Source organism: Daphnia pulex, chromosome 1 (genome assembly GCF_021134715.1).
Source record: "Daphnia pulex isolate KAP4 chromosome 1, ASM2113471v1".
Classification (NCBI taxonomy): Eukaryota; Metazoa; Arthropoda; class Branchiopoda; order Diplostraca; family Daphniidae; genus Daphnia; species Daphnia pulex.
The window spans coordinates 4,788,550-4,805,657 of record NC_060017.1 but is presented as its reverse complement, the minus strand read 5'-3'; the positions used below and the strand labels follow the sequence as shown (position 1 = coordinate 4,805,657).

The 17,108-nt window shown below is 50.6% G+C and overlaps 1 protein-coding gene across 14 annotated transcripts in view; it reads right to left on the bottom strand.

Moving 5' to 3' along the window:
* LOC124198593 (mucin-17-like) overlaps positions 1–17,108 on the bottom strand; it is a 30,424-nt gene that overhangs the window by 1,014 nt on the left and 12,302 nt on the right. Inside the window, exons 5-21 of one of the 14 annotated variants that reach the window (XM_046594512.1) lie at positions 7,797–16,880; positions 7,325–7,366; positions 7,066–7,236; positions 5,308–6,984; positions 4,175–5,004; positions 2,899–4,105; positions 2,446–2,826; positions 2,246–2,380; positions 2,068–2,193; positions 1,869–1,995; positions 1,687–1,789; positions 1,405–1,623; positions 1,298–1,328; positions 1,145–1,229; positions 861–935; positions 624–705; positions 180–333 (exon numbers count right to left, since the gene is read on the bottom strand). In XM_046594512.1, coding sequence (XP_046450468.1) covers positions 180–333; positions 624–705; positions 861–935; positions 1,145–1,229; positions 1,298–1,328; positions 1,405–1,623; positions 1,687–1,789; positions 1,869–1,995; positions 2,068–2,193; positions 2,246–2,380; positions 2,446–2,826; positions 2,899–4,105; positions 4,175–5,004; positions 5,308–6,984; positions 7,066–7,236; positions 7,325–7,366; positions 7,797–16,880 — 14,529 coding nt within the window. Of the gene's footprint in view, positions 1–179; positions 334–623; positions 706–860; positions 936–1,144; positions 1,230–1,297; positions 1,329–1,404; positions 1,624–1,686; positions 1,790–1,868; positions 1,996–2,067; positions 2,194–2,245; positions 2,381–2,445; positions 2,827–2,898; positions 4,106–4,174; positions 6,985–7,065; positions 7,237–7,324; positions 7,367–7,796; positions 16,881–17,108 lie in introns of all 14 variants that reach the window. The other 13 variants (XM_046594529.1, XM_046594521.1, XM_046594537.1 and 10 more) reach the window with 13 other exon arrangements.

Here is a 17,108-nt window from a genome sequence, read left to right as displayed (position 1 = left end):
AAAAGCAAGAGTATTAACTAATGTCAAGCGGTTAAGTCAACCAAAGCCAAATAAATCATCACCTTGATGATTGTTACAAGACCTTCTACTTTTGATTAGTCCAACAGAACACATTCATGAATACATAAAGAAAACAAAAGGGACAGCTTTAGAAGAGCCCCGTACTTTTGGGGACTTACTCGGAAGGGATTTGTAGACTTTCGGACGGGTAATGGTGAACGGTTGGGGAAAAGAAAGCAACTGTTGAATCAGTGTTTTTTGACCAGGCAACACGGAGTCACGGGCACCAGCCGGATCCCTGGCTGACATGCCATCAGATTCCATAGCCGCAGCCTTGATTCGCATCATACAGTATCACAACATCATTTTTTTTTTCTCATTCAAAGCGCGTTAATGTTTTCATTCTCGAAAGTTAATTATAAGAGACAGAGAAATTCAAGGAATGCAATGATCAAACTGCATCAAATAAAAGACGACGCGTGAGTCTACTCACGCTAGACATTGTTGACGTAATAAGTCATGCAATAAATATAAATATTTACATTGGTCATGCAGCATGCTAGTTATAATTTAGAATGAAAATTTAAGAAAGGAAAGAGCTGAATAATTCAAAAATGGCTTACATCACTTTGGTAGTATTGCGCAGGTCGCCTCGTTGCTGGGTGAATAGTCGTCTCATCGAATGAACGAACCTCCGATACAGTCCTGATTGCACGAAATTCAGAAGAATCGAATTAGAAATTATACGAATAATGATGATGATTAAAGTCGATGAAGGAGGAGAAGAATTTCGGAAAAAGGGGATGAAAAATAATTTTGCCAAGAAATATAGAATCGGTGCAATTATTGGTGCGCCTTACATGTCTACGTCTACAGCGACAGAGCTGTCGGCCTTTTCCTGTGCGTCCTTTTCCGCAGATTCCATATTTCCAAGGCTAATGGAGAGAGTGCCAAGAAATCAAGAGGACAGAGAGAAAGTCGAAGAGTTTGGGTAGAAAAAAAAAAAATAACAAAACGAAACTCAGAATAAGTCAAAGTGGAAAAGAAGGTAAAACGCAACCCCGTAGGTGATCCAGAAAAAAATGAAAAACGCCCCAAAACCAAAAAAAGATTTCCAATTTAATAATTAATTTAAAAATTCTACCTGTCGCGGAATTGTGAAGTGCTACTGACTGAAGTTCTTCCACCGGCCGAGAGTACTTCGCTTGAACGGGTGTCTGTCATTTTACCTAAAAATTTCATAGAAATTTAAATTTAGATTTTAAACCTCTAGTTGAAAAATTCAATTGAAAATTACCATCTCTATCCGGAAGAACTTTCTTGGGACCCTGAAGGAATCGAAACATAGAAAAATTGGTGGAATTCGTTTCGAGATTTGATTTTTTTTTAAATATGTTAACATACGCGTCCATCAAGGTAATCCATCAACTGGTGTTCACGGTTGGGTGCAGCTTCACCTCTCTCGGCTGAGCTTGAATTGTTCCCGGATGCTGTGGTCGGGCCGTGTTGGTGTTTAGCTCTTGGAATCATTAGTCCCTCGCCGTAAGGCCGGTAGCTTTGAAGGGCAGGGCCTCCAGCTGTTCCGCGTGGTCCCCCTTTGCCATCCAAGGTGCTTGTTCCCTGCTGAATTAATTAGACATTTCACAATAAAACAATCTGCATCAGTATAAAATCAATCAGTCTTACTGTGGCGAAGTTGTCATTTCCGCTTCCCTCGCTGCTCGTATCTCCACGAATCATGGCCGCTCTGTCAAGAGTGCCACTTGCTGGAACACTCGGACCCCTGTATCTGATTGAAATTTGAATAAAGTTAATATCGATTGTCAAACTATTGCACTTGTGATTTCGTTGTGGAAATATCCACCCACCTGAGGAAAGAAGGTCCGCCAGTAATGGAGCCCTTGGCCCGTCGCGAACGTAAACAGCAAACAACAATGATGGCCGTAACGAGGAGGATCATGAAGATACCGACAGCCAGCACGACGATCATCACCACTATAAACCAAATGAACAGTTTTTGTTTAAACAAATATCTAACCCAATAGTTTTGTGATTAATTAGACTCACCTTTCAGATTGATTTGGCATTCTTTGCCGGTGAACCACTTGTTGCAAATGCAACTCATTTCATTAGAAATTGGCTCAAAGACACATCGTCCATGTCCGCTACACTCTTCGCAATCTTGTCGTTCAGCTACAGAAAAAACGGTTAGAATAATCTAATAGAAATCCAAAGAAAAAATTACCTAGACAAGTGCGACCATCCTCTTCAGAATCGATGTAGCCCGGTCGACATTGGCAACGGTAAGTTCCCTTTTCATTGATACAATCGGCGAATTCGGAACAATCGTGATGGCCTTCATGACTGCACTCGTCAAAATCTGAAATTTGATATTGATTTAATTCAATTGTACTTTCGCATTTAATTTAATATCCCGATTTTTACCTTGAGCTTGAAGACTGTCGGTGAAACGAGAAGCAATAATGTCACTATCTCCAAGAATGTAGTTGTTTCGTTCTAGAGATTTCATCAACTTGTTCTTGAGTTCATCTTCGTCTTGTTGTTTTGCCAAATGGATAAAGAAATCGACCAAAACACCGTCACTCTGCAATTCACTCTCGCTGGTCGGATGGATGCCCATGACCTGGCTGTCTTGAATGGATTCAGACAGATCCGTGCTCATCAGCGCTTGTTTCAAGCCCATGCGAGCGTTCGATGCCAAACTGCGATACTGTGGCGAAATTTCGTCCTTTAAGTTGTTGTCGAAATGCAACATGGTCCTGTTGATGCTTTCCAACACCAATTTCAGTTGGTAGGTGTAGGTTTCTAAAAATGAAAGGAGAGAGCAATTAATTTAGAATCGAATTTGTCATGACATTCAATTTCCATGAAACTTACTGGTGCAGCTTAGGAAAGGATCGGCACGGCTGTATCCTGGACGGCACAAACAATCGTGCTGGCCATTGGCGTAGACGCAAACCTCCGATTTTTCTTTGCTGCAACGTCCACGGCAACCATCTTGGATGGATGAAGGTTGGTTGACGCTGAAAGATCCGCCAAATCCTCCTCCTAAAACGACTTTGTTGCCCGTATTGTCCATTATGACATCCTTGGCCATTGGAGGCTCAATTTCGGCAGCTGGAGTCGTCGAAGTGGTTCTAGATTTGGTAGTGCTAGTGCTGCTGCTGCTGCTGATGGCTTGCGGACGCATTGGCGGATTGGTTGGCGGAACGAACGGTGAGTTGGGCGGGAAAGTTAGGACAGGCTCCGCGATCTTTTCTTCCTCTTCTTCAATGTCTGGTGTGACTGGAGCGGCGGTGGTTGTTGGCATAGTTGTTGGCTCGACGTAAGCGATGGCGGTAGATTTCTGAATGATGGTAGAGAAGGCGGTTCGGCCGTCAGACTCCACTCGAGATACGAAAGTCGTAAATTCTTGACTATCGGGTCCCATTACGACGGAAGTAACACCGAAAGGTTCCTTCTTTTCAAGTGTGTCCATGTCGTGATGGACAAGTGGCCACTTGGGCTCGGATATTGGAGCTTCAGATGGAGCGTTCTGGAAGACGGAAGGCATAATCTCGGTGGAAGGACTGTCGGAGAAGATGTTGAGCGTTGGCGTGTGATCGACTTCGCCGCTCTCAGAGCCAAATGCGAATTCGTGGAGGGAAGGAGTCACTGAAGTGGAAGAAATTTCCATGGCAGGTGGCAAACTAGCTGCTCCGGAAGGAACCAAGCCAGGCTGCAAAAGGCTGCCTATTCCTTCGATGTTGCCTCCTTCTGGTGATGCGGAAGGAGCCAAACCGGGCTGCAACATGCTGCCAACTCCTTCTAAATTGCTGGCCGGGGTGGTAGGGGACAAGCCAGGCTGGAGAATGCTGCTCACACCTTCCAAATTAGCTCCTGACTCGGATACTTCGGTTGGCATCACGCTGAATTCTTCGACGTTAGATGGTTTAACGCCGACCGTGACGCTCAATGACGGTACATTAAATACAGGGGTAGGATCGTTGGGTAGAAGAACAGTGGTTTGTCCGCCGTTGATGATGTTGGTAGCAACAATCTTGTTGTCACCGACGATGGATGCAATCGTTTGCACAGCCGGAATCTAGAATCATGATTACAGTTATTTAACATGATGATCTAAAATATTTGATCTAAAAAGTTTAGTATTTACCTGGATTGGTGGCGGGCGAGTGCCAGGTTGAGGAACGATGACATCTTCGCGTCTAGGAGGTAGTTGTTGCTCAGGTCGAACGACAGATGGAATAACTGGAACCACTGCTGGCACAGGTCGGATAAAGACTTGTCCAACAGCTCCTGGTGGCGGCTCTTCACCTTCTGGGACACCGACAATTCTCACCGGTTTACCATCGGGACCAGGGACAATCGATCCAGGACCAATAACGTCGACTGGTGGTTGAGGAATTGGGCCAGGTGGGGCAGGAGGAGGAGATGCTGGTGGTGGCGGGATTACCGATCCTGGCAAAGGTGGCACATTAATCTGTTGCCCATTGGCAGCAAAGAACTGGCCGTTAGCTGGGCGGATGGGCGTCTGGATCGGGCGGCTAGGTTCAATATGAGCGCGATCAATGTTGTTTTGGCCGTTCACGAAAGGAGGAGGAGGTGGCCGGACGCCTGGAACAGCTGTGGCCAATCCGCTGGTGCGGGTAGACGGTAGGACGGACTTGGGCTGATTGGGCATGCCAGTGAATCCCGTCTGCAGCGGTGGAGCGCTGAAGCTAATTGGCGCAGCTACTAGTTGCTGGGCTGGCTGACCAACTCCAAATTGCTGGCCAATACTAGCTCCAGGACGAAGAAGAGGCGAGCCAGGTACCCCAGGTTGAAGTGGGACTCCGGGTTCAGGACGACGCAGAAGAGTGGGTGGTCTCTGAGGTCGGTTAGGTGTCAGCTGCTGTGGCAGCTGCTGGCCCGGTCTTAGTGGAATAATGTTGGGCGGCCGACGGCCTTGCACGTCGGGATTCTGTTGTAGAGTCTCAACACCTGCTAATCCACCGATAGGGATAAAGAGCGGTTCACGTAAGGTCACACGAGGATTAGAGGGAGGGAATGTGTTAGAGGGGTGTTGTTGTTGGTTAAATGAGGTTAAATGGGACGGAGCAGACGTGTCCGAACGATCCGTGCTATTCCTTCTGGATGCAATGAGTCCATTGGAGAGGACGCCCGTCATAGCGTCAAACATCGGCCCCAGGTTAATATTCAGACCACCAGGATTATTGTTTGCAAAACTTTGACCCAATGCAGTTAGTCCAATTGTACCGAGACCGCCCAAGATGGATGCCAATGTACCTCCGCTCAATCCGCCGATGATGCCAGATGACGAAGATGAAGATGATGAGGTCACCGATGGTTGGTTGCCGAGGATCTCGGTCGGAATGATCAAAACCTCACCTGCGGTATTGGTAACCATAATCACCGTTTCCCCGGCACCTACTTCCGGCGGAGACAAGCTGATTACTGGCGGCTCGAAACCGTCATCAATGCTGGGATCGGTGGTAAAGTCTGTCAATTCAGGATCGGTGGAAGTATCGATTGTCTCAAATGGCGAGTCGGTCGGCGTGACAGACGGCTGGTTGGACAAGAAAGATTCTTTCAGCGAACTCAAATGTTCAGGACTCAAAACCAAACTGGGCTGCACGTTGGCTGCCGAGGATTGCTGGCCGGCCAGGAAAGAAAGCTTCAAAGACTGAAGCTGCTCAGGTGTCAGGATCTGGCTGGATCCGGTAGGTACTTCGGTCACCTCAATGTCGGAGAGAACAGGAATCGATGGCTCGATAAGTGCTTCCGACGGGATGGAATCCAGCGGAACCATCTCGGTACTAACTTGCGGAACGACAAGTCGTTTAGACGAGATTTCTCCGGCGGAATTGGTGATGAAATAAGTAGCCGTGGCGAACAAGGTCCTCAACTTTCCGTACAGATTGGGACCAAGCTGGACGTAAGTCGGGCGGGCCTTGGCAACGCTGGCAGGCTGGGCGAAAAGTGAAGCTCGATTTCCGTCGATGGTTTCAGTGACAACGGAAGACCGGACTTCTTTACGAGATTGGACGATGGTCTTGGTGCCTTGCTGCAGGGTCGTAAAGTGAGTCTTGGTGGTGAAATAAGTTTTGGTGGCGACAAGTGGTCCGTCTCCGCCAAAATCATCTTCCGTGGGCATAATGAGAGAGCCATCGAGAACTGGCGTCGGCTCAAAGTCGCGGATGGTCTCGACGACGATTTCCGGCCTGACGGTGGTGACGCGATGGACAGTCGATGTTGTGCCGTCAATTTGAGTCGACAGCAAAGTCAACGTGTTCAAATAGGTTTTGGTGACTTCCATAAAGGTGGCGACGGGCGTCGGTTGAACCTTCAAGCGCGGAGCTTCAGTGACGACAACTTGGGTGACGACTTCCTTGGACGTGGCGATGGCATCCCTGTCCAGCTTGCTAGAGAAGATGTAAGTTCTCAAGTAAGTGGCCGTTTCGAAAGAGGGTTCAGAAGCTTCCGGTTGACCAGCTGGAACGGTAATAACATTGGAAACGGTTTCCTTTGACGTCAAAACAACGGGCCGTTTTTGATCGACAAAAGTGTTGAAGTAGGTGTAAGTGGTCATGTGGGTAAAAGTGTTGTAGTTGGAGGAGCCGGGCTGCCCAGTAGTGACGGTAGCTGTTGGCTTGACAACGGTTTCCTTACGGCCCTTTTCCTGCGTCACAAAGTTAGTGATGATCTCCTCCCGGCTGCTGACCAGTTTCGAGGCGCCATCAAACAGAGTCGTCAGGTAAGTGAAGGTGGTCATTTGAGTGAGCGTCTGGAATCGAGCAGGATCGGATTGGATGGAAGAGAAGAGGCGAACATTTTCAACTTCGCCAGCCAGAGTAACTTGATTGATCAGCGTGCTAGCGGCCAGAGTGATGGGCGGACTCGGCTCAATGACCGTCTGGCTTTTTTGGACGACGTTCTGCGCCAACAGCGTCGGTTTCTTCTCGTCTAGATTGCGCAATAATGGATCGTGATTAAGTGTTATCAACTCCATTTCAATACACTTTCTACTGTCATAATAAAACTTACTGGCAACGAGAACTTCAACTCCATTGCTCATTATTTTCGTGGCGAAATTTGGGTTTCTATTGCTGCTGCCGGATCCGACGTTGAGGCGAGCGCCACGAACTTCTTCGATCCCGTCATCGCTAATCAGCTGTTCGCGGCCATCTCTAGCGGGAATTGCTCGAGCCGTCGGAACTGGTTTTTGATTGAAGGAGAAAAGAATTTTTTTTTGTATGTATTAAATTAACTGTATCTGATTGGCCAATCAAAATAATGAACATACCAAGATTCTCCAAAGCGTCTAGGGAAGCCTGGACATCAACAACTGGAAAAAAAAGTCGGTCGCAAAAATTAAAATTAAAAAATGGTAGAAAAAGGGAAAAGAATGTCAATCTGCTGTTGGGTTGAAAACTAATAACAGGTCGAGCGAAAGAAAGTTTGAGACAAAATTGAACAAAACCGAACGAAAGTCGTCGACGTGTTTACGCTCTTCAAAGAGAAAGTTGGCAAGAAGAATTGAATCATGTGAAGAAGAAAAAAAAAGAATTTCGGACGAGAGACAGTGAGCATCAAGAAGTAGGCTATGTTTGGAAAGGAAAGTGAAGGGCGATGCGTTCGAAACATAACAAAACATTCACACAGGTGCTTAAAGACTGTTAGACAGCTTCAACCATCGCTGTTATTAACGTAATTTATTATCCGTCTTATAATTTTAAAATTGTTAGAAGAGAAAAAATGAATGGGAGGCTCATTACCTGATGTCGGCTCGATTTGAACAACCGTCTTGGTTACCAATTCGGGCAGGACTTCCAGGCGGGTGGTGACCTCCTCTTCGTTGCCGCTCTTTCGTGTGATGACGGCGGTGAAAGTTTTCAGGTGCGTCTCGACGACTGTGACGATGTTGCCACCGCGATTCAACAAGTCGGACAAGAAGGGAACGTCTGTCGTGTCGATATTGGACTCGGTAGTTGGCTCGGACGTGTCTTCGATGGTCGACTCGACGATGCCCGTCGATGGCAGGAGACCGATAGCTACCGATGCGCGGATCGGCAATGTCAGACGGGCCGTTGGGTTGAAATTATGCGGTTTATTTCGGGACATGGGCAAGACGGTCGGTTGAACGACTGGTTTGAACACATCCGGAGACGCCGTCAAGAGTGACAATTCCGAATCGTACAAGGTAGTCAGCGATGATGTGATAAGCGTCAAAGGAATTCCACTTCGACCTCCGTCGACGGCCAGAGTCGAGAGTGTTTGGAATTGTTCCCAAACGACCGTCGACGTAGTGAATGTCGGCACGACGCTGGATTTCGAGTGTGAACGAAGGCGGAACGGAATGGATGAACCGGGTTCATTGGTCTTTAGAACGCTGGAACTCGATCTCAAACCGGATCGTGAATTGGCCAAAATGCTGCTCAAATGGCTCTGAAGGGGATTCAACAATTTACGAGAAATTGTCGTCCGGCGGACTGGTGTGACGCCAATCAATTTGCTAATGCTGGTAGTGCTGGATTCAGTTGCCGTTGTGCTGGCCACTGGTGTGCTGGCCACGGTGGTCCTGGTTTTAACAGCCGGAGTCGCAGTCTCGACCGTGTTGAGTTCAACTAGTGGCGGCTCATTAGTGTCCACAAAGTCATCGTATTCAGGTTCCTGTCCGTCAATTAATCCGCCTTCGTGATTATCGTAAAAGTAATCTTCGTCGGCTGGAGGGTCTTCGGTGAAACCGAGATCGTCGTAGAAAACTTCGTCTTCAAATGGCGGAAGAGGCTCTTCTTCCGGAACGTCGACAAAGAGGTCTTGTTCTTGAATCGGTCGTGGGCGGCCTCGGATAATTGAATTGCGGACTACTGGTTCTGGTCTTCGAATAGGCTCTCTGACGATTGAACTGCGGACCGGAACGCGGGCTGGAAGAACTCGAGAAGGAACTCGAACCGGACCACGAGTGGGCGGAGCAATGATTCGGGGCTGTTGTTGTTGTTGCGGAACTCGTTGTTCAACATTAACACGTGGCCTGGTCAATGTCGGCAGCACATCCACACTTTCTCCCAAGACGGAAGCTGGATTGAATCGAATAGTGCCTCGACCGCGGTTGGAACCGGGAGCTCTGCTAATTGTCTTAACCTCTTCGACGGCAACTGGTTGGCGGACAACATTTGTGGTTCTGGCCGCATCCAGCGCTCGTCCTCTGGTCCGTGTAACTGCCGATGGAAGTTTCTGGGTCGGCAAAACGGTCACGTCATTGTTCAAATCGGAAGCGAAATCGTCGAATGAAGGTTCGACACGAGGAGTGGGCACGATGGACAATCGGCGAGGTGGCTGAGTGGTCAGACGGACGGGTGTTTCCTCCTTGGGTTTGAGGCCAATAGCCGAGGCTCGAACGGCTCCGCGGCCGTACTTGACCAAAGTAATCGACGCCAAATTGACCTGAGTCGTGATGCCATTGTTGATGCGAGTGCTGAGATCGGCCACCGATCGGCCGCTGCTCAAAGGATACAATCCGTTTCCATTTTCGGTGCGCTGGAATCCGGCAGGAATGCGGCCGTCTGAGCCGCGAACCACTTCCGAGATGCTGACTTCACGGGTAGACACTTGTCCGGAATTTGGGCCGTTCAACAGCGTGTAGAAATAAGAATAGACGGTGAAGTAGGTCCGCGGAGCATAGGCGTCGCCGAAAAGGTTGTTCCGCAACGGAGATTCCGTTTCCGGTTCGATCAACGAGGAAGAAAGAGGCGGTGCTTCGCTTTTAGGTTCCTCTCGATTGACTGGTCTCTTGCGAATCACGACAAAAGGTTTGCCATCAGCGTTAGCGTTGGCCGGTTCTTCTTTATCGATCCGGCGAGCGATTGTCTGTTCATCGACGGCGTTGGTGGGTGAAACCGGGCGGCGTCGAGTGACGACAACAACTTTACGGGCTCGGTTGTTGGATACGAAATCCTCGCCGATTTTACGTTCAGAAACCGGCAAAAGATCAGACACTTTGCGAGTGACGGTCCTGCGGCGGAGTGTTCCGCGTCCGCTGGGCAACGGCTCCACTCTAAATTCCTCCAAATTAGATTCAATGGCTTCCAGTGGCTCTTCTTCGGTCCAGTCGAATGAAACTTGACGAACTTTACGCTTGCTTGATCCTTTTGCCTTTTTGACAATGTCAGCCAGACGCTGGGTCTCTTTAGCGTCTTCAATGGCTTCAGTGTCCATTTCGTTAATGGCCGACATGACATAATAGTCGAGATCGAGTGGTGAATACTTTTCTGGCAGCTCGTAGATTCCTTTGTCTGTTCCCACCATAAAAGGGAGCTCGGATGCTTCCATCGGAAGGATATCCGTGGGGTCGATTTGGCGCTTGACTACCGTAGCGTCAGCTCCGTCCAATGTGATGGTCGACAAAATGGAACTGAATTCTCCGGGGCGACGACCAGACAAGAAGAGAGTGATTACACTGGTAACCGGAATAGGTTTAGCCGGAATGATTTCTTCTCTTGGCTGTTCAAAAACTGCTTTCACTTCTTCGAGAGGCTCGAATACAACTTCTTCAAACTGATCGTCAAACACTTGACTGGAGAAAACTTCTTCCTTTTTCGGCTGTTGTGGCACAACAGCTGCTTGGGGAACCTGAGTGGCTTGGATGGGCATCACTTGGGCCGGCTGGAGTTGAGGAGCCAACAGTTGCGCTTGGAGGAGTTGATTTCCCAAAAGAGCCGGAAGCAAATTAGCTAGTGGATTTCCAGGTCCTTCAGTCGGTCCAGTGATGATGGTCTCCGTACTGAAATCGGTGGCGGTTATGACACTACTCAGCGAGCCAATAATGGTCGTGAAAATTTCTTGACCACGCAGCGTGATTGGAATTTTGGTCGTTTTCAATTCCGTCAATGTCGTCACGAACGTGTTGGTGTGGGTGATGAAACTGGTGACGGGTCCACTTTGTTGAAGTCCGCCGAGCAAAAGTTGTTGAAGGAGGTTGTTGGTGGATGCCAACGGATCGGAAATGGTCGAGACGACCGTCTCTACTTCGAAAGCTGTGCTGGGCACAATGTGGGAAAAGGAAGTCGGCCGTCCGCGGATAGTAGTCGGCGTAAAGGTGACCGTCGTCGTTTCCGTCGGTTTCAAAACGTATTGGGTAATGAGGGTCGTGCCCGGTGTCGGGGTAGCGCTCACCTCACTGGCCAGATAACGCCATGTACCACTAACTCTCATGGTCGAATACTGGTCCAGCACTTCAATGCTCGGCTTGGCGGCAATAACCGTTCTGAATTCGGTCCGGCCGTTGTTCACCACCGGAATGGTTGTTTCCGTCGGGATCTTGTGGGTCACACTGATCGGCAAGGAGAGCGAAGGGGCAGAGCTGGGTAGAACGGGCTCAGGAGAAATGAATTCTTCCTCTTCAAAATCGTTGGCGGGTACACGATTCCTGGTGCCGGGCCTTCTGGCGTTATTGCCAAAGGTACGGCGACCACCTGACGGTCTTTCGGTCGTGGTAGATGTTCTGGCTCTTTGCCTGGCTGCCGCATTGGTCGACGGACGGCTTCTAGTCGCCGTAGAAGTTCCAGGTCTTCTGCTCTGAGTTCTCCCCGTCGATGACGCTGAGGTCCTCGTCCGTGTTCGTGGGGCTGGCGTAGTGTTTTGATTGCGGTTTTGACGGTTGGCCATAAGTCGATCTCTAAGGGCTGAGGTGGCCGAGGACGTCTGGCGGGATTTGGTCACTTTACGATCATCGTAATCTAATCCATCGTAATCGACAGCGTCGAGTAGAGCGATGCGTTGCTCGTAGTCATAGTCCTGGTTTAGGGCGGTGGCGGTGGTGGTGCGACTGCGCGTCCGGTTGGTCTTTCTGGACGGCCGGCGGTAGTGAGCGGGATCGTAGAAATAGTGATCGAAATCAATTTGACGCTTGGACCGGGAGTTGACGGTTTCGGGCGCTTCGACCGTGACCACATTGATGTTGGATGCCGCCGCCGCCACTGCTTCGCCTCTGTTGGCTGGCCGAGTGGGTCTAGTGACGGCCGGTCTTGGTTTTTCGGTAAAAGTCAATTTCGGCGGGCGAACGAATCTGGGGCGAGATGTAGCGCCTGATTCAGACGGAACGGCGTTGCTGGAACTACCGGAATCGGAGGGAGCGCGAGTCGATTCCGTCACCGTGACGGCCGGATTCACGTTACGGGAATTGGCCCTCGAAAACGGAAACTGGCGACGGGATGGAATGAGCGGCGATACCAAGGAAGGTTCAATGGCTGGACTTGCTGGTCTGATTGGAGCAGGTCGTCGGAATGAGGAGGAAGCCGTCCGTGCCGTAGTTGGCGAGACGGCCTCGACATTATCGTCGGTTGTGATTTCTTCCTCGATAGCGGCGACGGTCGGCGGAGTAGTCGGTCGTGCAAATCGCGGAGTAGTCGTCGATGCTGGGCTACTGGCGCTGGCGATCGTGCTGCTAGATAGTCCAGAAGGACGGACACCACTGCTCAAGATGGATGGCCGTCGAGGAGGCAATCCGCCGATACTACTACGAGCGGAACCGATCGATGGAACGAAACTGCTGCTGGAGAATCGACGGCCCGGAAGACCAGTGGAAGAGGGGGTCAAGACGGGAGTTGGGCTGATGCCACCAGAGCTGGACGGCGAGCCGGACAGCGACGATCGCAAACGGAAAAATTGGCTTCCGCTTCGGGATGAAGATTCCGTTGACGTGCTGCTGGCGACGACAATTGACGAAGCGCCGGAAGGCCGGAATCGGCTGCTAAACGGAGCTGGGCGGCTAATGCTACCAGCAGAAGTAGAACTGCTGCTGCTGCTGCTGCTGCTGCTACCGCTGATTGAGGCCGGGCTAGGTGCAATGGAAGGGGTGGAGCTGGTCTCGTCACCAGCCACGCTGGCGGCGGCACTGGTGAAAGGCGGCCGTCTTGGCCTGATGGGCAAAGGAGGTCGCGGCCGCTGGGTGAACGGCCGGATGGAGGGAACGAAAGTGCGGTTGCGGGGAGGGGCCGAGAGGCGCGTCGTGATCCGCCCACCGTCCACTTTTGAGCCTTCATTGTCCTGTTCTTCGACGCCACTTTCAGCCGCAGGTGTTGGGCTAATCGTCGTCTGCGATGGACTGACGGGCAGGACGATAGACCCTTCCAACTCGACGGCCGGTGTCGAGACAGAAGTCGGGAACAAATCCGTTGCTTCCAAACCTTCCACTCCGCTGGCAGCCACGATAACAGTTGCCGGAATTTGAACAGCCGGATTGAGCACTTCGCTCGAACTCTCCAAGATGCGGGCGTATTGTCCATTAATGAACGTGCCAAGAACGTCAGTTGTGAAGACGGTCGTAATGCCGTTATTGACCAGCGTGCTGCGGATGGTTGACAGCAATCCAGTCAGAGATGGAAGGCTTGTCTTTTCCGATTCCGCCAAGTCGATAATCAACTGGCTGACCCCATTAGTGCCAATATTACGGGCCGTGTTGTTGGCCACCGACTCGCCGGCAGTGGCCGGTGGTGTCGGCTGGATGTCGATAACCAGAGCTTCATCCTGGCCGGCCGGCGACTTGACAAACGGAGGCAAGACCGTTTCAGACGCGGAAACGTAATTGGTGATGGTTTCAACGCTGCTGGTCACAACGGGCAAATCGGCTTCAAAACTGGTTGCGAAATAGGTGAAGGTGGTGTAGAAAGTGGTCAGGGCCGGATCGATGGCGGGCGTGGGTATGATCTCGACCACCGACGTTGCAACGATCGGCTCGACAGATGCCGGAGATGGTTCGGCCGCTGTGGGAGTCACGATGTTGGTCACGGTCTCTTCTCGCGTGTCAATCAAAGTTTGCCCTTCGGAAAACGATGTTGTTTTATAAGTGAACGTCGTGTAGTAAGTGATGGGGAAGACCGGGACCGTGGCCTCAACTACAACGTCCGTTTCGGTAATCACGTTGGTCACCGTCTCCTCACGGCTCACGACGTTGGACGTTCCCTCCGTGAAAAAGGTCGTCAAGTAAGTGAAAGTCGTGTAGAGCGTTTGCGGAAGCGACGGATCGGTTTCCGTTGAAGGCTCGATGGTTGCAACGTCTGGAGATTCAGAGACGATGACGGCCGGTTCCTCGGAAATGACTTCCATCGGCGATTCGGATGAAACCATCACCGGAGTGGGTTCCATTGGAATTTCAATAGGAACAACCGGGACCGGTTCTTCGACGGATGGCGGAGTTGGCAAGTCGGTAGAGATGATGGGCTCCTCTGAGGTTTCGACCGTTACTTCCGGCAGGCTAATTTCGGGTTCTTCCGAAACGGGTTCCACGGCGAGGATGGTTGGTTCAGGCGTCGATACGACAGGGGTTGTAGTGAACACGACCGGAACAACGGTTTCAATTGTCGGCCCAGCTACAGCCGTAAGGGTGGGCTCTGAAACGGACTCTGAAACGGAAGCCGGAATAGACGCCAAAGCAGATTCCTGGCTTCTGCGTTCATCCTGGGCTTTGAGCGACTCCCAAAGTTCTTCGTCGATATCGGTCAGCTGGACAGTGGGCGTCACGGCGTTGGTGCTGACGACGATGCGGCTAGAAACGACGGTAGTTCCGTTGATCAATGCGGTCGTGAAAAAGGTAAACGTGGTGAAGAAGGTCTTGACAATCCCGCCGGCCAGCGAGCTGAACAGCTGTTTCCTCTTGCCCTCCGCATCGCCAACCGATTCCATCAAAGAAGATTCGATGACACTGGGCTGGATTTCGTCCACCAATTTAGTGCTCATCATCTCTGGTTCCATCATCGTTGTAGCCTCCTGGAACTTCGGTGTAGCAGCCACTGGGCTGTCGCCAGTGAGGGTAATCACGCTGGACTCAACTTCCTCGCGTGTAATCATTTTAGTTGTCGATTCATCGAACAGGGTCGAGAAATAGGTGTAGGTCTTGAAGACGGTCGTGATGGACGGACTGGTCTCATTGCCAGATTCGCCCAGCATCATCTCGATGATATCGTCCGGTTTGATTGTCTCTTCAACGAACTGGACGTCGGAACTGACCACCTCACGGGAACTGACGGAAGTGATGACTTCTTCTCCTTTGGTTTCCGTGAACGTCGTGAAGAAGGTGAATGTGGTCACCCGAGTGACGGGCAATAAACCTTGGGGTGTTTCGGCGACGGGAGTGCTGGCCTCAACCGGCTGGCTTAAACTGCTCTCCAGCTCGACGGGCGTCACTGATTTAGATTCGACCGGTAACTCTGTGACAGCTACGGCGACGGGTGCAGTGGCGACAATTTCAACGGGGGCTTTAACGGGAACGATCGGAGCTGGGGCAGCACTCACAGGTGTCACTTGGACGGGCAAGACGGCCGAGGGAGTTATGACGCTGGTGATTGTGCTCACCACGTTAGCCCATTCGCCATCAATGACCGTGCCAAAGATGAGCGAAGTGTAGACGGTCGTAACTCCGTTATTGACAAGAGAACCTTCAAAAGAGGAGATGAGTCCGACTGGACGGGATGGCTCAGTAGGTCGGAGTTGGAGTGTCGCCAGGACAGGAATAGCCGGTCTGATTGCTGGCGGTCTCGCTTCAACGCGAGGTTCCCTTTGGCCGTCTTGACTAGGTACTTCACTTTCCGTGTTGGCTTCCGTTTCGCTTTCCGGAACATCCGTAAAGGCTTCCGGTTCGAATTCGATGCCTTCAACAAGGGCGGCGTCAGAGACGACAGCATCGACGTGGAAAGGAGCAATCACAGCTGGCGCAGGAGTGTTGGTTTTAACGACTGGAACAGATCCTGATTCAACAGCGATGATTTGAACGGCCGGGACCTCTTTAACTTCAGTTTTAACGGGAACGACAGGCTCCGATTCTGCAACAGATTCGATATTGACGGGCACGACGGGCTCTTCAGGTACGACGACGGCTGGAGTGGGTTCCGATTGGACAGTTTCAGGGATGACGATCGGTTCGGACTCCACAGTTTCGATTTTGATGGCAGGATCTTTTACCGCGGTTTCGATTTCGACAGGTAAAACAGGTTCCGGCTCATCCGACAAAAGGTTGATGGTCGTCGATTCTGTTTCCTCCGTGACGGGCACATCAGATTCGGAGATTTCCGGTTCGATGGCAGACGGATGGGCGATGCGAGCCGATGGCAAATTGGCAACGAAAGTCTCTAGAACGACGACAGGTTTGGTCTGGACGACCAGTTCTGGCGACAAGTCGCTCCTGGCTCGAGATCCGCGCAGGTTGTTGTCGGGAACTTCTTCGAAACTGGTGATGATCTTCTTGCTCTCGTCATCGGTGGGTTTGTCTTCATCGAAGGCCGGATTGATTCCGCCAATGGAAGATTCAATCACCCGCTCGCCGACCAGCGAAGTCAGGTGGGCCGTTTTGAAAATGATCTTGCCGGAATCGTCCTCGTTGGCCAGACTGCTGTCGATGACTACAGTGGGGATAACAATCTGACTGACGGGCGACGGCTGGACATTGGCGTCGAGCGGCTTAAGTGGGGCAAAGATTTCCGAAGAGGTCAGGATTTCTTGGACGTAAATGGCATCGATAAAAGTCCTGACGAATTCGGTCGTTTCGATTGTGGTCGTTTCACCTCGAATGCGCGTGACCAATGAGCTGGAAACGAGTCCAGTAGGTAGGAGATCGGCGGGCAGATCGACGGCGAACAAATCAGTCGGGACGGGCGAGAAAACGCGCGATTTGGTGCTCTGGATCTTGGCGTAAGTGCCGTCCACCAAAGTGCCGACAATCTGCGTCGTGTACTCGGTTGTCGTCCCTTCGTTGATGAAGGCTCCTTTGGTCGACGTGATGACTCCTAACGGCCTGGGCCGGTTCAAAGGCAATTCCGTCTTCAGGAAGAACGTCGTCGTTTGACCGGCGTTGACTTCCACTCGCACATCTTCAGATTTTAGCGAATTTTATTTGTTTTAAATTCGAAACACGAGGAGGAAGACGCATCGCGGCATCGAAGAGAATCATCGAGAAAAAATCCAAAAAAACAAAAAAAGACAGGAGAAAGAAGACGATGATGACAATGATTGAATGAATTAAAACGTTTCACAGTAGCATGAAGATATTTTCATCCAAAAAAAAGTCTTATATAATAATTTGAGAAACCCGGAAAGGC